The sequence below is a fragment of the Rasamsonia emersonii genome (genome assembly GCF_000968595.1).
Source record: "Rasamsonia emersonii CBS 393.64 chromosome Unknown ctg1118621759670, whole genome shotgun sequence".
Lineage (NCBI taxonomy): Eukaryota > Fungi > Ascomycota > Eurotiomycetes > Eurotiales > Trichocomaceae > Rasamsonia > Rasamsonia emersonii.
The window spans coordinates 79,594-100,499 of record NW_013563344.1 but is presented as its reverse complement, the minus strand read 5'-3'; the positions used below and the strand labels follow the sequence as shown (position 1 = coordinate 100,499).

Below are 20,906 nucleotides of genomic sequence, written 5' to 3'. Positions count from 1 at the left end.
TTGTACCGTCGGATACCCTTGCCGACAGAGTTTGGTACCTAGCTATAGGCTGGACGGAGTACCAGTCGGAGCGCCCTTCGACGTCTCTGCAAAATGATTCGTTTTCTGACAGGTTGCATAGTTCAGTTAGTGGAAAGCTTGCCGTCCACCATGCAGCAAAGACAGACCAGGAGACTCTTGAGAATTCCATCAGCGGTCCCTCGTCAGCCCCAACAAAGTTCAGTCCCTGGTTTTCTCCTCTCGTCCATGTCTCCGTACTTAGGTCAATTCGATGCTATTCCCGAGTCCTGACATCATGATGATGGCCTCACCGGGGATCGGATCTCTGGTGGAGCCAGCATCGATAGCGCTTCTGGCCCCTGCTTGGATTGATCCGAGGGCTCCTGCAGCAAATAATATTGACGGAATGCCAGTGCGAACTGCGCAGGATTATTAATTTAATCACGGTTACGGAATTCGAGTTCCTGGCTTGACTGGTTTTTTAGATCAAATATGGGGTACTTTGTGCGGAGTATGAAGTGCCCTGTCTTGCCTGTCCACCTGTCTGCAACTAAATGAACCCAGGGTTTCACAAAAGGAAGCAGTTTGCCGATCCCTAAGATGATCCTGCCCAAAAAGATCTGTTTGCTCTTCTCCTTCTTTTCCTCGCTGGTAAGAACTCGAATCAAGCGTCATCGTTGTCTTATGAGGTAATCATGTGCCTACTTTTCTAGTTGATATGATAATGCTCTGGACAAGCTAGTAATTGATCTTTGTGCAATGTGAAGCACGAAATTTGTTTATCCACTCTCTCCTGCCAAAAGAATATCATGATAAAGAGTGTATTTAATTCTGATAACTGTCTACCATTTCGACTCCTCCCAGCAGGTGAGGTACAACGCGGCATAGAGACAGTAATTGGAATAATGAACGGACACTGTTGATGCATTCAAACGGATGAACTGATCACGGAAATGACTGGATCAGATACACGATTACTATTGAAATCATTCTATAAACATGTTTTACCAGTAATCAAGGACGATGCCAGCGATGGAAGACGGGCCGACGGCGGCGACAACCGAGGCTAAGCCGTAAAAGGCAACCAACAACCTGGCCTGGGAAACGTCACGTCATTGACAACAGAACAGATCAGGCCTTATCTTGCTGTTCAGCCAGCACACTCCGGAGGGAGCACTACGATCAATCATTCCAACCCGGAGATCTGGATGTGCAGTTTCTCCGTTCCCGTCTGAGCCAGCAGGGCCTGGAAACCCATCACCACCGGCAAAAGCACAGATTCCCGAGATGAATCCCCATATCTCCGTTCCTCGACAACATAGCGGTCCGTCAACCTTCGGTGGCTCTGGGCCATCGAACCGGGGTTCCAGTTTCCGGATGCCTCGATTCTTCAAGAGGTTGGTGGAGAGATACCATCCCTGAGTTGCATAGCTATACGCGCTGCGTTGGAGAGGTGCGCATGGATCCAACTCTTGCTGACTTCTACCAGGCTCTTCAAGTTCCCCCAGATGGACTTTGAAATGGCCATCTGGGAGATGACATCGTTGCTGATCGCGCCAAAGAAGGTCTTCAAGTCAATGTACTATCATGTGAGTCTGCCCAGTTGATTGATTGATTGATCGATCGATCGATCCAGTCTGAAGATAAATTCGCGACGTTGAGATCTGACTATCTTCCGTAACCGCTTGCAGAAACGTATGACCCAACCCTGATCATTGCGTGTTGTCGCGCTCGAGTCGAAGTGGACAATAGCATCTGGAGGTGTTGACGGTTCTGACTGATTTCGATCCAGAAACGAAGAATACCTGGCACCGACCAGACCCTTCCTTTACCTATCTCCTCTCGTTCTTCTTGCTCCTGACCGCTTTGGCATGGGGTCTCGCATACTCCCCGAGCTTTGGCTCCATCGTCCGCCTCGCTCTCCTGTTTGTCTTCGTCCACTTTATCGGAACGTCTTTGGTTATCTCGACGCTAGCCTATCTCCTCGTCGGGCGCATCTTTGGGCCCAACGGCGCCGCTTCGTCATTAACAGGGTTCCGAGGGTCACGGGGCCGGCGACGAGGAGCGGCGCAGGGTCTGTTTGTTCAGCCTGGCGAGAAGGAACAGGTGGAATTTGGTTATTGTTTTGATGTAAGTTTTTTTTTGGGTCCCTGGCGTGTTCCATGCATGCCCTGTGGACCGGTTATTGGATATCAGTTACTAACAACCAGTTAGGTATCAAACCGCGCCTTCTTCCCACTTTACCTCCATCTCTACGTCCTCCAATTCCTCCTGCTGCCCCTCCTCACCCGCAGCCCGACGAACTTCCTCTCCACGTTCCTCGGGAACACACTCTATCTTTCCGCATTGGTCTATTACACCTACATCACTTTCCTGGGATACAACGCACTTCCCTTCCTGCACAATACCGAACTGCTTCTGCTGCCGATCCTGGTCCTCGCCGTATTGTGGCTGGTGAGTTTGATTGCCGGGTGGAACGTCGTCACGCAAGGTCGTGGAGTCGAAGGCCTCTTTTGGGGAGTGTAATTTCTTTTCCCACTCCGATCATTATTACTTCTGAAGATGAAAGCAAGCGGTACATATTCTCGAACGGAAAAAAAAGAGAAAGAAAAGGGATGGAAATGCTGATGTCTTTCACATTTTACTATCTCATAAAGGTCAAAGGTCTCCGTTTCTGGGTATGCTATATATATTCCCCTGAGAAAAACACCAACAACGACAACAACTGGGTAGAAAGAGTGGAAATACTGGGAAAGGCGTTGGCGTGTGTTGTATTTTTCTTTCTTCTACCCCCCGGCGGAAGATATATTATGATATCATATAATTGATTTAATTAATTAATAATGTATCGAGTCTCATTGGGTCAAAAGTCAGAGGAGACAATATCGATGTCCATGTTCTGTACATATGTACTTCCTCAACCACTGGATGGGGTTCCACTGGACTGTACAGGAAAGATATTTTATTGATATTTAAAAATTAGTAAATAATACTCAGACGCCAAACTACACATTTGACTGCCATATTCCACGTACGAAGAACAATAATGGACATAGTTTAATGTTCACTGCGTCCAATTAACTAATCGGCCATCAATATCATCCCAATATGTACTGTATGTGTGTATAGGTATTCATCTACCACCACCAATCCCAATTCCAAAAACAAACCCAACGACATAACAACAAAGATACGAATTAATGGATGAAAGAGGAGCTGGTTGGTCTACTCCGTCCAAACCCCTCGCCCAGAAAAAGCTTCCCCCAGGATACTAGGGTCGGAAAAGTTGCTTCCAACCGAGTTCTTCTCGCTCATTTCTTTCCACCCCGTTTGCCTCCTCGTCCACCCTTGCCCATGGCAGCTTCTCGGAGCTTCTGCTCCCGCTCACGTAACTTCTCCGCCCGTTCCCGGATGCGCGCCTCCTTTTCTTCACGCTCGGCTTCCTTGCGAGCCCTCTCGGCCTCGCGACGCTGCCGGACAATAGCCAGACGTTCGAGGTCCGCCCGGGCTTCTTCCGTCTTGCCCTCCATATGGAGCTTCATGTAGCGATCACGCGCCTGTTGGGCTTGGATGGCTTCCCGCTCGCGACGGGAGAGCTCAGATGAGTCACCCTTGCTCGAGGATGCTATCGCAGGTCCCCTGGCTGCCTGAGAGCGTGACTGGGAGGTATGATTCGGGTTCGGCGGCAAGTCGAGGTCGGATTCCTCCTCCGACTCCGACGGAGGTAAGTCACCCGGCTGAGCGGCGACCTGCTGCTTCTTCGCTCTGGCAGCCTCCTTTCTGGCTTTGGCGGCAGCACGGCGCTGCTCGCGGGTCATCTCTTGTGGCGGGACATTGGAAGGGCCAGCCTCGTCCTCGCCTTCAGACGACTCCTCTTCCGATCCGGATCCGGATCGGGATTCCTCTTCTTCAGAGCTAGTGGGGTCGTCCTCGGGGTCCTGGAGACAGAACATCCCATTGTCAACCGGGTTCGAACACAGACAGGTTAAAGGTCGGGGAAATTCATACCCGCCACATGCTTACTGGGTTCCCATCTTTATCGACAGGTTGGACATCACGACTGTAGTGCTTGCCGCCTGAACAGGCAGATGTTAGCGCCTGGGGTGTCTTCTGCGTAATTCCTTCGAGGGCTGTTTCCTATGGCCACAGCTGCACGCACCTCCTCTTGTTGGTTTTGAAAACTTTCCACGGCTGCCTGGTGCCATGATGTGTTACCAGTCACGACAAAACTGTCTGAGGAAGGAATCTGAACAGAAGAAAGGAAAGGTGCACACGTTTAAAAACGGGCCCGTAACCCCTATTTAGATTTAGCCAGTCTTTCCTCTGCCGGTTTTCAGTTTTTGGACACGACTTACGGTTGCTAAAAGCGCGTCAGGAGGGTGAAGTCGTCCGGGATCTCAGTCGTGTGATGGGAATGATGCAGTATCTCGAGACAGAAGGAAGCATTCAACGAGGGAGAAAGAGACAACTCTCTTATCGCCCACGCAGGAAATGCTCGATCCAGAAAGAAGAAAGAGGATATCCTTCTCTCTGAGAGAGTCGAGGAGCAAGAGTCCGACAACGAGGGCAGGGCGTTGACGTTGTTGCTGCGGCGGGACAGGGACCCCTCGATGCCCCTCGCTCGATGACTTGGCTCGACCGCCTTCTCTTTGTTCGAGTGGAGCGGCGTTGAGCTGCTGTACCAATCACCGTACGTCTGTTTCCAGGCGGGATCACGCGGGACAAACACAGGGATTTGCGAGGAATATGACGAGTCAGCACGCTACAGCCAGCATACGTCTGGATATCATGCAACATTCGACTTATAAAGACCCAGATGCAACAAAGCTTACGCCCCAGCTCTTCAGCAGCAGTTCTGTTATGCTGATATTTATGCCATGTTTGTTGCTTTGCATTGCTCAGACAGGCAAGCCATGTGAGGAGCCTCCAGCTTGTGTTCCCTAGTAATATCCCCAGCAGCAGTTTGTCTCGGGTTAGATGCGATTCCAGTGCAAATGAATGCATGTCGATGATCTTTTTATGGTTTCTGTTACCTTATAACTGCTCGAGAAGGCACAGGAGGTTGGTCGAGTTGTGTCTGAGACTGGGATAATTGTCTCTGCTCATCCTGGCATGACGTTGGGCGTGAGCCTCAACAGAATGGGAGATCCTGCAGAATCCATCTTCTTCTTCTCATCATAGATACTCAAGATCAGGATAGTTTCTATCCATAGCCCAAATATGCAGCTTCGTACTATTTACAGTGTTGCTCATGCGGGGAGATGCGGGGAGCTCTCTCTCACCGCCTCGGCAGGTGACCCGATTCTGCCCGTCCATCGTCGTCGTCATCCTCGGCATTTCGCCGGCCTGACGACTTGCTGAACACGCAATGCGACGTCTCCAGAGACGTTGCTCACTGTTGATTGTGCCATATATGCAGAAGGACGATTTTATCTGTCCTTAGGGCCTGAAGATCTCTATCTCTTTCAATTTCTTGTTCGGAGGAGACTTTCGAGCTCTGTCAATGGTAGCGGGTTTTCTTATCCATCACTCGTGTACATCCTAGCCAATACTCTTCCATTCTCTATTGCATTGCTTCAGTTTGAGACGGATTGTTATCTAGAAGGAACATGCTAAAATTCGCTGCATAGTGCTTGCTACTCGGGTAGCTGTCCACCGTCATGTCTGCCACATCGGGTGAATCGAAGTCAGTACCCTATCTGCTTCCCAGGGGAAGATATGGGCAAAGTCTGTTCGTTATTGATCCTTGGCAACATTGCTCATGACATTGCAGACCCATTCATATTCTCTTCGTCGGCGCTGGCGCTGTCGGTTGCTTTTATGCATCGCGCTGTCACCATGTGAGTCCGACGATAACTACTCTCGATGCTATGAGAGATTCTGACTATGGTCAGCCGTCCGCGAACATCTATGTATCATTGATCTGCCGTTCCAATTACGCCACCATCTCACGATCCGGCGTCACCCTTGAGACACGCAGCTTTGGAAACTACCACTTCAAGCCTCATGCGGTCTACTCCTCTATTTCCCACGCAGCCACGTCGCCTGACGCGCCCCCGGAGGGATGGGATTACGTCGTGGTCACCACCAAGGCCCTGCCTGAGATTACCGACGACTCGAAGGAGATTGAGCCGCTCATCCGACGAGCGCCGGATGGAAAGACCTGTATCGTGCTGATTCAGAATGGGGTGGGCATCGAAGAGGCCCATCGCAAGAGATTCCCCCGGAACCCGATCGTCAGTGCTGTGACGGTCATCAGCGCCGAGCAAATCAGCCATGGTGTCGTCCGCCAGAACCGCTGGACACGCATCAGCCTGGGCTCATACTCGGACGGTCGTGGAGGAGAGACGCCGGAAATGAAAGAGGTCTCCAAGCGAGGGGACGAGTGCGCCCGCGAACTCGCTCGCATCCTCACCGATTACGGAAAACTGCGCGACGCCGAGTACCACGACGAGACGGATCTGCAGCTCATCCGCTGGCACAAGATCTGCATCAACGGCTCAATGAACCCATCTGCCGTGCTGTCGGGGGGCCTTGGCAACGCGACCATGGTCCGCGACCCCGACCTGCGCGAACATCTCAAAGGCTGCATGGACGAAGTATTTGCGGCCGTGCCGGCGATCCTGAAGAGGGAGTTCCCTCCCAGTCTGGCGAAGCCAGAGAAGATTCTCGCCAGCACGGAGAGAAACGTTGGTGCGAAGCCCAGCATGCTGCTCGACTGGGAGGCAGGTCGGCCGATGGAGTTGGAAGTTATCCTGGGAAACCCCATCCGGATCGCCCGCGCGCACGGGGTGGAAATGCCCAGACTGCAAACATTGTATGCTTTGTTGAAGTCAGCGAGCAAGGCGAGGGAAGAAGCAAAGAAGAAGCAGACCACGCGGACGTCAAATCTATGAACGAACAAACGATCCACAAGAAGAAAATTCCTGCAAATATAGTTCCGCTTGAAGCCCCGCCCCCCATAGTATATATATAGTCGAGAACATCGGTAAACAGGTTGAGTGGCATTATTCAGTGTAAGTCTATTATTATTATCATTCTATCTAGTCGTAACATTACTTACATAGGTGATGAATGCGAAACAAAAAAAAAACACAATTTCACTCTAACCCGTGCTCCCGAAATGCATGCACCATGCGTATCTTCGTGGTCATTTAAATACTCGTTGCTGACATCACTACGTAACTGTGCATTGGAGAAAAAAAATAAAACTGCAGACAGATTTTATGCAATATTTTTCCTCTACTGCAATCACACTCTCACCAACCCCACGCCCGTTTTGGCAATCCTCGCGCCTATCAGACACAAGGTGCCCGCTATCATGGAACTGCCCATGAACATCTGCATGTACAGATATCTGCCGTTCTCGACCTGGATCAGGGCCCCTGCGATCGGGTTCCCTGTCAGGGCGGCGATACTGAGGATGCTCAGCACCATTCCCATGCGCACGCCGGTCTTTTTCAGGTCTGCGGTGAGAGAGCTCAGCGTGCTGGGGAAGAGTCCCTGGACTCCGGCCGAGAAGGTGCCGTATATCACGGAGAAGGCGTACAGTCCCCCGACACTGACGACTCCGGCCCAACCATAGGCGAGAATCGCACTCGCCAGGCTGAACAAGATAAGTATATTCAGAGGACCTGTCCGCCAGTCTGCGATGAAACTGGGGATCCAACGACCCGTGGTGCCAACAGCGTTCATGACTATGAGTAGGTTGATGGAGGTCGACTGTGACACGTCGAGGACGGAGCGGGCGAAGCTGCCGATGTAGAAGAAACCGACGTAGAGGCCCCAGAAGACGAGGAACATCCCGATGGCGAAGAGCGAATAGGGCGCTTCCTTGAACGCTGCGAACTCGACAAGAGGGCCAGTCTTCCGCGGTGGCAGTCGTTGCTGAAGAAACAAAAAACAGGGGAGCAGAGTCGCCAAGGTGATGAAACCGAGGGTCCGCATCGTCCAGGCATATCCTACCCGGGGCAGAAGGCTCATGACAACGGCCGGGAACACCATGCCTCCTGTTGCCGAACCGGACGCTGCCAGCCCCATGGCGAGGGCGCGTCGTTTGGAGAAGTAGGTTGGCAGCAGCGACAAGGTGGGACAAAACATCAGACCGCATCCGATGCCTTGGACGATGCCCTGTGCGAGGAAGAACTGCCAGTACTTCTTGCAGAGGGAGGTCATGAAGATGCCAAAGATCTCGATGATGGCGCCCACCGACCAGGTGAACTTGAAGAAGCCAGCGTCGGTGGCCCGACCGGAGAAGGTGCCGATGAAGAACAGCAGGAAGATCTGGATGCTACCGACCCAGGAGATGTCGGAGGGGGAATGGCCCAAAGTCTCGGTGTAGTACGTCTGGAAGACGCCGAAGCTGTTGATATAGCCCCAGGTGTTGCAGATGACCAGATGGGCCAGTGCCACTTGCGTCCAAGCCTTGAAACCGCCGTCGGGGGGTGGTCCGGGGTTTCGTCCAGACTCTCTCGTGCGGACAAGCGAGATGGTCCTGGCCAGGACCGTGTTGGCCTGGCTGGCGGTGGTGGGATGTCGATTCAGGGCGCTATCGCCACTACCGTTGTCGTTGTCGCCATTGTTGTTGCTGTTGCTGCTGGCTCCGATCCTCGACTCCTCATCCTTGGGGTGGAGAGACGAGGAATCTTCCTCCCGCTGCTGGATTTGATCTTCAGCCATGCTGGCCGGACTGGCCTTTTCGCTTTCGTTTTCGTGTTCCATGTTTGGCGACTGAAGATGTCAAATTATGTATGCTTCAAACCTTATGGTTGATGATTGAATCCGTTTCGATGTTGCTGTTCAGCAAAGAGTGATACAGATTGACAGAAAAGATGAAACCTTTCATCCCAAACAGGACTCAACCAGGTTTGCCTCATCTGAACGAAGAATTTGTTAGCTAGAAGATCATTGGCTTATCCAGCTTCCCGAGGTTTACTCTTCTTATCATATTCTCAAAAAGACAGTGCGGTAATAGTCCTTATCATTGGTACAGATCGACAGATGGAACTATCACCGGCGGATGTCCCCATAAATCATAGATTGTTCTCAGTTGAAAAGATGAAGGGAGTAGAAAACTCACCGAAAAAAAAAACTATCAATTCCACGATTCAGGGAAGTTCGGTCAAATTCAATCACAGTTCGAAGACACAATGTCGCAAGTCATGTGTCAGTCGTGAGATTTTTGTTTATATGTGAGCGATGACCTGTTCGTGAGACAAGTTCCAGAAAAAAAAAGTTGATTTGCAAAGCAAGCACCAGCAGTACAGTTAACTAACTGTGACAGTACAAAAAAAAAGAGAAGAATTATTCTATATGATGTTTTTTTCTCATCCTAGATAAGGCAAGATCCGACGATAAGCGAGAAGAGAATGAGGGAAGTTGCTCCCAATGATGATAATGATTATCGTTTGATTAATAATTTGGTGAAAACCCCAAATGGTATTAATTGGGTTTGCAAAAATGAAGATCATGACATGGATGGAGAAGACGTCTTAAGATCTTCTGGCTGGTTTTTTTTCCCTAATCTTACGGTGTAGTATGAAGTGGACTAATAGTCCAATTAATTTTTGTTAAAAAAGACTAAACTAGTGCACTAGCTAAGGACCTCGCTGAGAAATCCGATGTAGCATGTCAACGCCGAGTCGGAACATCGGCATGGGTCAGTCTGAATAAGCACAGCGGTTAAATGGGTATAGATATTATTCATGTTTGTGTCCATGTCCTACAGAGCTACAAATTCACGATAAGCATGGCATCACAAGCAAGAACAATAGCAGTACAAAACAGTCCATCCAGCAGAGAAATCCTCAGAAATGGACAATAAGTGACCCACCATCACAAGCGAACCAAAAAAAATTTGACAAGCAACAAATCGGGTGGTATCAATCAAAACGAAAACAAGCAGATGGGATACCGGATATCAATTCCACTTCAACAAAAGAATGAAAAGAGCAAGATATCGGAGTCAGGCAAAACACCCAAACAAGAACAAGGGGAATGGTAACGCGGCTGACTGAAGGGAAAGAATAGTCCAGTTCGTAGATAACACATCGCGACAGAATATAGTGTAATGTACAGAGCTCAGAGAAAATACATCAAGGATGATGATATATCACGAGCAAGGGGTATACAGCAGAAAAAGAACGGGGGATGGAAAAAAAAGCGACCAAGAATCCCAGCATACAATAGAACTATAGACATCGCAAACACTTCCACCAGCTGTCAGACTCTGTGTCTTGTTCGCCTGACTCGTCTCGCGAGCCATGCTTTTTGGGATTCTTGACTTTCTCTTTCGTCGTATGTTCTTCCGTATCATCGGGATCGTCGCCGGTTTTCTTGCTGGTGGCTCGCTTGGAGAACCTTCTTCCCAGTCCCCCGAAACGGATATGCCGACGCTTGCCACCGTTCTGAAGCTCGTCGCTGGCTTCCTTCTCTGTCGCCGTCAATGCTGGGGTGCGCGCCGTGGACGACCCCATCTGGTCAGAATCCTGAGGCTTTTGTCGCTGGTAATGTTGTCGACGGGCCTCGATCACACGCCGAACAATCACTGCCACATGTCAGACATCTGATCATCCAACGCGACATGGCAAGACGAGTTTTGCACTGGACATACACGCAAAAGTCTCTTCGATGTTGACCATCTCCCTGGCACTGGTTTCCATGAAACCGCATCCATGTTTCCGCGCATATTCCAGGCCGTCTCGTGCCGAGATGGCCCGGGCATCCTTCAGATCGCATTTGTTTCCCGCAATGATCTTGACCGGAGGCGGCATCCCGACTTCGACGCCCTCCGCGCCGGGACCTAGCTCTCTTAATAGTCGCTCATTGTCCTCCAATCGCTGTTCGGCCTCGATATCGATCATCTCCATGAAGTAGTCGAGCGCCTGCAAACTCGATGCGTTGGTGATATCGTAGACGAGCAGGAATGCGTCTGATTTCAGGTTGGATGCCGCCCAGAGGCCGCGATACTCCTCCTGGCCGGCGGTGTCTGTGATGGAAAGGAAATATGGAACGCCATCCACGGTGCGCGTAACCGAGTACGAATCCTCTGCATAGCAGCGAGAGCGCATCAGCAAAGACAGTTGCTCGATGAAACATCTTCAATTGCGAAATTGGAAGGGGAAGAGTGTTCGGCAGGGGGTCCTGGTACCTATCGTAGGGTCATATCTGGCAACATCAGCGCAAGTTCAGTCAGAGACTTCTCTTCGCAAGTAAGATGCAGATCACGTACTCATGAGTCCATTGACTGCGAACCAAGCGCAGAGTGATCGATGATTTCCCTGCAGGAACCAGTCAGCTTACAGGTTGCGAACGTTCCAAGCATTCCCATCCTGCAGATGCGCGGGGCAAGTGGAGCGACGTTAGATCATTGACAATCTAGATCGTCGCACAAAGAAAGATGACAGATAACATTCTTCATCTAAGTAACGGCGCCCCATCGAATTCATCGGCTCTAGGAAACATACCGCATCCACCATCCCCGCATATGGTTATCGAGATCTTCTCCGCCATCGTGTCTGCTGAGTTTGTCCGACTGCACGGTCAGGAGCGCAACCTCCAGTGCAATTGGACGAAAAGGAATTATTTGCGACAATTGCTCTGATCGAAGGAGCGGTCTCGACGAGTTCAGGCGCACTCGACGCGTCGACGGGAATGACCAGGTAGGACAAGGCGCAGAGTCGACTACTGATATGTGTCGTGTCGTGTCGTGTGCAAAGAAAAAAAAGCAAGAATAACGAATGCGAGAGGAGAGAGCGCGTCGAGCTGCGGTCCCTCCTCAGTAGGAGACTTCTTCAGCCAAGCGGGCAAAGCACTGTACTGTACAAACGAGCGAGGCGGAAACAAGCAGGACAAAGCACAAACGAAGGACTGAAAGAGAGGAAGCCGCCTGAGGGTCGGACGACGGCGAAACGAAACGAGCGACTAGACGAGGCGGTCGATGATCAACAGGTGTCCTAAATGATTATTTTATTTTTTGCCTTTTTCGCTGATTTTCGGCTTCCTGCTAAATAGTAACTTTATCAGTCTGGCCGTCTCCCCTTTCTTTGGCGTCAGACTACCTGATTTGGTAAAGTGTAAATCAGCCAGCCCCCACAACTGTCAATTGCACGCAACTAAGCTGTCCTGTCGACGATTCATCTTTCAACGGTCCACCGTGTTCACGCGTCCCTTTCTCCACTGGGACAATCCTAATACAGTTCCAATGTGACTGTCTGCTGTCCACGCTGATCTGCTGCACAGGGAACATGGTGCAGTCCGAAGTGACTCTGCTTTCATTCCAGGGCTCTTGGTTGGCCTTGTTAAGGCATGACAGCCTAAACAGGGGTCACTGGCGTTGGGCTGCATCGGCCTGGATTGATATTAAGGTATCATTACTAGCATATTACTATTATTATTACCCAATAATCAATGCTACCGCAGACCTCATTCACGCCCATCGATCCTCTGGCCCCTCAACGCGTTGATGTAACCATCCATCTACGTTACCGTGAAAGCGCGCAGATGCTGTTGAGATATTTTCCTAAGATAGGAATTCTTGGCTTGTTTTCTATTCAAAAAGATGGCATGGATCTAGGTAGATCGGAATGCCAACGTGTCAAATCGTAGCGCCATGCTGCGAGTAACGGTGATAATACGAAGTAATGAGGGAACCATTAGTCTTCCTAAGAGATGACGTCAAAACGGCTATCTATTTTCTTCGACGAGACCGCAGCGTCTCTTTCTGGAAGTAGACATGATAAAAATACGTGTGTACCTGCGGGGAAGCGGGTCTTCACACGAACCAGACTAGGATATGCTGCCTGGTCTCCACCTTGCGAAGCCTGCCTGCTGCTGGCCGCTAGGGCGGAGCGGATTCGACTGCACGAGGGCGAACGCCAACCAGCAAAAACGCCTTTTTCGACCCCAGGGCCAGTGAGTCTACCTGTGTGGGTACTGTTATTGTGCAGGGAAAGTAAATGATGATCTCTCATCATGGCTGCAAGTTGGAACTCCATAGACCGTCGTGCTGTGAATTCAAAAAAAGAAAAAGTAGATCTAAGCAATTCTAATTAAGTATTATCTACATCTATAATAGACAGGACTGACGACGCTCTCGATGCTATTAAGTGAATGCAAATACCCATCTAGAACCATCGGAACGCCAAATATTGCACCAGAATTGAAAGAAATACTCTCCATTGGTATGGAACAATCCACCAGATTCCAGGCTGCAACGGAGTAAAGATAGACTTCAGGATCGGCTTGGTAGGGGAGAAAAAAAAGGAAACGAGAAAAGGAAAGGCGATGTTGCGATACGGGAAGGCAACATCAATTGCTAGATATGTTGTCAGCAGGGTCATACGGGCAGAATGCAAGAAAGAAGACTCACTAGATCTCAATCGGGGAGATTTGGTCCAGCGTGTAGAGCCAGTTTCCTCCTTGCTCTTCCTTCTCCAACCTGTGAAATTTACTGTCAGTATCACAATACCATCACCAAAAGTCCTTGCTGGGACCTCACCAGTCGTAGGGCCAAATGACCAGATGCCCCTGAATCATGTTTAATAGCTCTTCAGCCTGACGCTTGTCAATGACCCCATCCAGAGCACTAAATTCCCGCTTCGAACCACGTGTAGTGGCCCGTCGCCTTCGCTTGTGCTGCTGAGACGATGCATTCACATTGACAGCGTCTGAATATCCTACCGATTGCGGGCCCGATCGGTCCTTTTCCCCGGTCTTCTCCGAGTCTTCAGGGGCACCGTCGTTTTCACCGTCTTGCGGTGAATTAGACGACCCGCTATCAGTCCCTTTCAAAGCCCTCTTCTCATCAAGAGGAGATTGCGTCTCCTTGCCTGCTTTGTTCCGGTTAATGTCGGCCCCAGATACGTTAGTGTCCGCTGCCCCGTTCTGAGACTTTTCGTCAGGCGAGGACGAATCAGCCGTCGGCTTTTCAGCGTCCTGGACATGACGCTGCTGATCCGCCGGAGCCGTAGAGGCGCCAGGAGAACCGCTCTGGGATTTTGTCCCAGAATGAGCCTGCTCTTGATCGACATGATGACTTTGCATCTCCGCAAATTTTTCACCGTACGCGGTATACTCCTTGTACTCCTTCCAGGACTTGACCTCGTTGTCGGGCATGCAGCGGAAAACAGTCCGGTATATCTTGGTATTATTCTCCGCAATGGTCAGCCAGATATCGTGATAGAACGCATCATCCACCGGATCTTTCATGCAGTTCGCGTCAACAACAGGACGTTTCAGCTCGGCTGCCAAAGGGTGCGATGATTGGGAAGATCCTGTCTGCTCTTTGGATGCAATGCCGGCTTCACTCGCCTGTTGCTCCTCCGAATTGACGCTTGTCTCCGGTCCAACAGGTGCAGGAGGCAACAGCCTCTCTTTGGCACCTTCGCGTTCCGTCGACTTTTGCCGTCGGTTTCGCTGTGTCTTCTTCGGCTTCGAGATCGTCCCTTTACCTTCCGGGGCGATATCCGAAACAATTACCTCCGTATTGTCATTGCGCACAACCGAATCGCGACCGTTGCCCAGTCCAGCTTCGATGATGGTGTTCATCTTGTCGGCACCTTCGCCATCGACGTCCTTTTTGTGCCCCGGATTATCTGTAACTCTGGGGTCCGCAGTCAACTTGCGGGTCGTTCTCAGGTTAGGGTTGTTGGATTGTTCCCAGTCAACATCATGATTGAAGCTATGCATATCTTCCGATCGGGTAATGAATTCATCTTGAATCCGATGCCGTCGTTCGATCATTTCTCGCTCGTCCTGCTTCTCCCGCATCACGGATTCGATATCGTTCCTTTCGCTTTCTCTCCTGCGTAATTCCGCCTCCGTCGCGATATCCTGTTCAAGTATCTCATCGACGTCGATGCCAATGTGTTCTCTCATCAAGCGCATTCGCAGGGTATGCGGGAACCGTCCGACAAGATAGGGCTTGCCGTTCATGGTAGACCAGAGCATGTCGGTGTCACGTACGATCGCAGCGCACTCCGAGTCCCGTGATCCCAACATGGATCGTTCATTGATATTGGCAGACCCGATGATCACAGCTCGATCGTCGACGATCATGCATTTGGCATGGATGTAGAGCTGTTCGGTCACCAGCTGTTTTTGTGGACCAATCTTACCCCACTGTCTCAAGCTGAAGAAGTGGATATAGTCTTCAGGTTCGATACCTTGAGCGCGAAGGCGTCCGAATATGGACGTCTCGCCGCGACAGATGCTACGGTACTGGCACTGCATGATCAATCGAACGCTAGTTCCGCCTTCCGAATCGACAGTATTCTGGAACCCAGGCATCAAAGGAACTAAGATAACGGCACGCCAGGCCTCTTCGTTCCTGGCTGCTCGGATAATACGCTCAACCAAGGCATCTCCAATCAGATTTTCAATTCGTTTCCCGTCGATCTCGCACGTGCTGATGAAGAACTGGTTCTCAATGTAGACAAAATGTTCCGACTGCTCGATTAACTTGACGTAAGCGTTCATGATACTGTGCTCCGTAACGTCAGGCGTTCCGGTGGACCACATGCTGCTGGAGCGCAGAATTTGAACCTCACAGGTCCCATCCAGTCCAAGAGCTTCGAGATCGGCCTGATTGAAGTCTGGCGGAGGCAGTAAGAAGGGGGTCGGCCGTGTTGGCTTCCGCTGGCGCAAGATATAGTTCCATCTCTGAACAAAGTGCCTCGTGAGGTCCCGAGCCGGTTGGCCAACCACATGCATCGATATATCGTGCCAGGGCATTCTCGGGATGACGTTGCGATCGTACATTTCTTCATACGGCTTGTCCAGATCGTAGAAATCCTGTACTCGGGGATTAGAATAGTCCTTTCCCGGCCAAAGCTGACAATGATCCGCATCTTTGGGCATGTCGGACGTTTCGAATCCCGTCGGCTTGTCATCGGTAACCGGATGCTGGGGAGTATCCCATCTCCCGAAACACAGATCAATTCCTCCGACAAAAGCCAGCGTATGGTCGACGATGCACAGTTTCTCATGATGCGCCCAGAAGAACGTATTTTGCCGGAACTGGTTGGGAGACCTCTGCACGAAAATGTTGGGGTGCAGATCGAGTAGAGAGAATTTGGAATATTCGGAGTCAATAGGAATGGCGGAATTGATATTTCGATACATGATCACAAAGATCTTTACCCCCTCACGGGCTTTTCGTTGTAGCAGTCGATCCAACCTCCATTTCTGACTGATGGCAGCCGGCCGTCGCATGTACAACTCGGGACTCAACCACCAGTCATGGATGTAGATGACATCTTTCGCCTGATTGATCGCCCGCGATACAAGCCACATATGATCACGACCGTCGACCAGCCACTGGGCGAAGCAACGTTGCCGCACGGGAGCGAAACTGTCGAAGCGATTGGGCTTCGACCACGGCGTGTTTTCCACCATAAAGCGAATCGAATCCACAAACTGCTGGAGCTGACGCTCATTGCGTGCCAGTAACCGGAGTTTCCGCTCCGAGTTTTCGAGTTTGAAGGCATGATGTTGTGGATGGGTCGCCGACTCTTTGGCAGATTTGGCGAGGTCTTTCGCCTTTTGATTCCTAACCCGGACCTTCTGAGTATGGATCTTGAAATAAGGATCCACGAGAAAGACGTCGTAGATATTCATCTCTTCGGGAGAGTCGACACAGACTACATAGCTATGCCTGACGAGGAACCACTTGGGCGAATAGCGCTTTTTGATAAGAGACGGGCTCAAGGCCTTTCGGAAATCGAGGCCCTTGGACGACTGGATGATCAGGAAGCCCTCTTTCCCGTGGTAACTCCCTTCGGCTGCCAAACGCACACCCAAAGCTGAGAGCTCCAGAAATTTGCAGAGACGGTTGCTGTCGGGCCGGAAAATCAAGAATCTGATCAGCTTTTGCAGGTAATTTTCCAACTTCTTTCGCTGGCGTTCAGAATAAGACTCCTTTTTGCCGGTTCCAGTTCCAGCGGCACCCGAGCCTCCTTCCGATGGCGCAGCATCGCCTTCCTGTGCGTTGCCCACGCTCGATCGCCGACGAGAGATGGCAATAGATGACCGGCGCTTCTTCGTCTTTCGGCCCTTTTCGTTGCCGCTGGTCGCTTCGGCTCCGGTCTCGTAGCCACCCCCATCATCGTCATCGTCGTCTCGATCACTGTCGAGGCCTCGAACTCCCCTCAGATAAGGAAAGGCGCTTCTGGGAAAGCGCGGAAGGCCCTGTCCGGTTTCCGGATTTTTCAGCTGAATATACTTTTGAGCCCCAATATGTAGCTTATATTTGAGATGAAGGTTTGCAAAGTCCTTCAGAGTTCGATGAACGACCCACTTCATCCGAGTCATCCCACTACCATACTCCAGCTCGATCCTAAAAACAGGATGCCGGTCACTGGAGTGGGCATCAATGCGGCTATCGGTGATCTGGACCTTCAGCTGCTCCAGCAGAATGGGGATGCGCCTGCTACCGTGCTCGTCGCGCTGGAACATGCTGGCGAGGATAAGAGCCGCGGGAATGCCAGAGGTCAGTTCAGCTAACAACTCGGCGGATTTGACGTGGTCAACGGTATTTTCCACCTTGCGCCGCTGTCCGATCATTTTCAACCCAGCTTTGATCTGCCGCCATTTCTGCGCGCTCAGGCTCGAGCCTCGTTCTGTTCGGTGGCGCCTCCAGGATACACCAATGCCTTCTGAATTCTCAGAAGGGCCCGCAAGAGCCGCCAGCCTTCGGAAATTGCTGACACGCTTTTCCTCGTGGGCATTCTGAGACTCTTGGCGTCCGCTGTATGTCAAGCCGCGGGCGCTGGATAGCCAGGCACTGCTTCTTCTCCTCCAGGTGGTATCCATCTTCAGCCGATTCCGACCTTCATCTTCGGAAACGCCGTCGCGTTGTTGGTGGAAATCCGAGGTCGCTCTTCTCGGGAAGACACTGGGACGATGGTGCCCCAAAGGCGTAAAGGAATTGGAGGAGAATAAAGCGGGCCTGGTCGACGCTCTAGGCGTTGCCGGTGCCGTTTGAGGTTCACTTGAGTCGGCGTATGTCCGTTGAGGCTGCTTCTTCTTCCTCCTCCTCCGCAATCGGATTCGCTGTTCGCCCGCGCTTTCCTCGGCATCCGCATCCACTTCGCTTCCCTCTTCTTCCAAACCACCTGGGAAACGGAACTCTTCCCTTTCAGACCCTGGGGTCTGAAGGTCGCCCGTGTTCCTGTGATCATTCAATCCGCCGCCGACAGTGGCCAAGCTCGCAGAACGGGAATGAGAAGGAAAAGACGGCGCGGCCGCAAACGCCTTGAGCTTGGTGAAAAGGGACTGTTTCCGGTCCTTGGACGCAGGGTCCGCATCGTCCGGCCCTATCGACGAAGCCCGGGATCGCGATGGTTCTTGAAGCTCATTATCCGATGTGTTTCGCGCGAACTGCACACTGCGGCGACCGGTCGGAGGGGTGGACGTTCCCGGCATGGAGGTCCGTCGGGAGGCAGGTGTTGCAGAATGCAGGGGAGCATCGCCAGTCACAGAGTGGTCTGTATCTTCATCCGTGGATGACGATTCCTTCTCTTCCTGGATCGGTTGGTCGACAACATTTCCCGTTCTTGCCGACTGCGGCGGCTCCGGCACATCATGGTTAACCGGCAGATCGGCTCTCTCATCTGATTGATTCCTGGAGGAAACCGTTGAGGGGGACGAGTCCGGTAAATGTCGTGAGCCGCTCAGTAAATGCAGCGGATTCGGACGCTTTCTAGAAAGGCGTGAAGAAGCCTTCCCATTGTGATTGTCGTTGTTACTATTACTATTATTGGGTTCGGGAGGTTGGGAACTATCGACGTCGGCCATGGCTATGAGCTCGAAGGGCACAAAAACTTGGAGACAAGAATGGGCGTCAGTAATGCCAGCTTGCTGGCTTGGATGAGTTAGAATTACGTACCGGTCAGTCAGACCGTTCCGGAACGGCTGGACAGTTCACAGCATGGCCATGCCGCAGAAGACAGAGAATCCGGTTTTCAAAGACCGCTCAGGGCAGTTCCTGGAGGACAAGGCATACAAGTCACCAAGTGGTGAACCCGTAGGCACCGTATGGAGTACAACTAACGATGGAGACGCAGCAGGGGGCAGCGGTGACACTGTATTGGGGCCGCCGCGACAGAGCTAGCCTGGCCCGGTCTGATTGGCCTCGATTGGCGGGGCACCTGAGCGCGCCAAGCGCAGCGCATCCAAGGGGCACGCAAAAAGGTTCCTGGTTTATATTTGGAATATCTGGAATAACACGTTCATAACGCCTGTCTGACCAGGTCAATGACAGCGGAGATGCCAGCCCCAGCCCGAGGCACGCGTGCGGACGCGCAGCACGTGAGTCCTGCATGCTGTCAACGGCATTCATCATTTAATAGTGATGTCGACCAACGCGGACAGCGGACCGCAGCGGATGATCTATGTTGAAGTGGGAACACACTATTAGCTGCTTACCCCGCTGCCCGGATCTCCCACGGAATCACGGGTGTACGGGTAACGGATCACGGAGTACTCCAGAGTCCAGACGGCTCGACACTCTCGTCTGTCGCCTCGAGACGTCATCTGTGTGAAAACTACTCAGTCGTAATTGGCTTGCTTGCACAGCTCTCGACTACTTTGGTGTGATTATCTAGTTGTGGGGCAGATACGCTACCATGGAAGGCTCCTTCACGCCGCAGCCCTCGTCCCTCTCCAGGAAGACATACCACATCGCGGGCATTCAGACCACTGTCTTCGGCCTCGATGAACTCCCTCCACAGAGCTCCGAGGTGGCCTGTCTATGGCTGTTGCATCCCAGGCTGCAAACCCAGGAGTATATGACCAAAATCGCAACGTCCGTGGTCGATGACTGGAACAAGAGACTGAAAGACGGCGGCGCGGGTGCGAGGCAGAAGGTCAAGGGACTAATCGCAGTGACTTTTGACCAGAGGAATCACGGCACTCGCCAGGTCGATCCGCTGGCCAACGAGGCATGGAAGCAGGGGAATCCGCGGCATGCGCAGGACATGTTCTCCATTTTCCGTACGTCTCTCATGAAGATCGGGGTCTGGGCAGTTCACTAGAACAATGCCAGATTGTCTTGGTTACTTCTCTCCCCAATGTCACCGTCATTGTCGACTAACTGGCCTATGCAGAGGGGACTGCGCGCGATGTGTCACTACTGATTGACTACCTGCCAGCATACATATTCCCGAAATCCGAGTACAGCATCTCGACTCACCTCGCCCTTGGAGTTTCTCTGGGAGGGCATGCTACATGGAGTTGTCTCTTCCATGAGCCACGGATAAGGACCGGTATTTCCATTATCGGGTCGCCCGACTACATAAATCTCCTGGCAGATCGTGCACGTCTCTCGAAGCTATCGTCCTGGACCAACAGCGACCCCCAGGCAGCCAGTTCTTGGGATCAGAACATTTTCCTCTGTCCTTCCTGGAGACGGTGCGGAAATATGATCCTGCAGCTTTGCTCCTGAGCCATACGCAGATTGCCGCCAAAGATGCTGCCCTGAAAGAAGGCCCCTTGCCAGATCCATCAGAACAGGACAAGGAACGCCTTCGACCGCTCTTGACCCGTACTTTAGCGGGCAAGTGGATTCTGAACATCTCCGGAGGTGCTGACAAGCTGGTCCCATACTATCGATCTGAGCCGATCCTGACATGGCTGAAGAAAGCTATTGCTCCCGGGGGCTGGTTTGCCGATGGAGGCATCCATTTCGAAGACCTCATCTTCGAAAAAGCGGGCCATGAATTGACGGGGGCCATGATGGACGAGGTGATTCGGTTTGTAGCCGAGTCCTTGTCTGCTCCCGACGATGTGCCAGCTAAGGTCGGCGTCGTTCGTGAAGCTAAGATATAAGCCATGACAAAAAGAATAGGACCTGAAAGCAATGCGAGCTCTCGTACTTGAAAATACTATGAGACTGTAGAAGCTAAATA

The 20,906-nt window shown here is 51.6% G+C and overlaps 7 protein-coding genes across 7 annotated transcripts; 4 read left to right on the top strand and 3 right to left on the bottom strand.

Moving 5' to 3' along the window:
• Positions 1-1,287: 1,287 nt before the first annotated feature.
• Positions 1,288-2,828, top strand: T310_0237 (Integral membrane protein; the record flags this gene model as incomplete). Its single annotated transcript, XM_013476917.1, has 5 exons — positions 1,288-1,397; positions 1,490-1,589; positions 1,692-1,695; positions 1,793-2,130; positions 2,211-2,828. 5 exons carry the CDS (start codon positions 1,288-1,290, stop codon positions 2,826-2,828), a joined length of 1,170 nt encoding a protein of 389 aa, XP_013332371.1.
• Positions 2,829-3,311: 483 nt separating this feature from the next.
• On the bottom strand, positions 3,312-4,205 carry T310_0236 (uncharacterized protein; the record flags this gene model as incomplete). The annotated part of the gene is made up of 3 exons (XM_013476916.1): positions 3,312-3,938; positions 4,024-4,130; positions 4,160-4,205. 3 exons carry the CDS (start codon positions 4,203-4,205, stop codon positions 3,312-3,314), a joined length of 780 nt encoding a protein of 259 aa, XP_013332370.1.
• Positions 4,206-5,660: 1,455 nt separating this feature from the next.
• On the top strand, positions 5,661-6,896 carry T310_0235 (Uncharacterized protein; the record flags this gene model as incomplete). Its single annotated transcript, XM_013476915.1, has 2 exons — positions 5,661-5,686; positions 5,774-6,896. 2 exons carry the CDS (start codon positions 5,661-5,663, stop codon positions 6,894-6,896), a joined length of 1,149 nt encoding a protein of 382 aa, XP_013332369.1.
• Positions 6,897-7,134: 238 nt separating this feature from the next.
• On the top strand, positions 7,135-8,772 carry T310_0234 (uncharacterized protein; the record flags this gene model as incomplete). Its single annotated transcript, XM_013476914.1, has 3 exons — positions 7,135-7,149; positions 7,222-7,689; positions 7,738-8,772. The coding sequence occupies 3 exons, from the start codon at positions 7,135-7,137 to the stop codon at positions 8,770-8,772; spliced, it is 1,518 nt and encodes a 505-aa protein (XP_013332368.1).
• A 1,418-nt stretch (positions 8,773-10,190) lies between these two features.
• Positions 10,191-11,511, bottom strand: T310_0233 (RAS small monomeric GTPase; the record flags this gene model as incomplete). Its single annotated transcript, XM_013476913.1, has 5 exons — positions 10,191-10,546; positions 10,613-11,047; positions 11,150-11,166; positions 11,231-11,279; positions 11,466-11,511. 5 exons carry the CDS (start codon positions 11,509-11,511, stop codon positions 10,191-10,193), a joined length of 903 nt encoding a protein of 300 aa, XP_013332367.1.
• A 1,983-nt stretch (positions 11,512-13,494) lies between these two features.
• Positions 13,495-18,795, bottom strand: T310_0232 (Phospholipase D; the record flags this gene model as incomplete). Its single annotated transcript, XM_013476912.1, has 1 exon — positions 13,495-18,795. One exon carries the CDS (start codon positions 18,793-18,795, stop codon positions 13,495-13,497), a length of 5,301 nt encoding a protein of 1,766 aa, XP_013332366.1.
• Positions 18,796-19,625: 830 nt separating this feature from the next.
• On the top strand, positions 19,626-20,826 carry T310_0231 (uncharacterized protein; the record flags this gene model as incomplete). Its single annotated transcript, XM_013476911.1, has 3 exons — positions 19,626-19,992; positions 20,106-20,366; positions 20,432-20,826. The coding sequence occupies 3 exons, from the start codon at positions 19,626-19,628 to the stop codon at positions 20,824-20,826; spliced, it is 1,023 nt and encodes a 340-aa protein (XP_013332365.1).
• Positions 20,827-20,906: the final 80 nt, after the last annotated feature.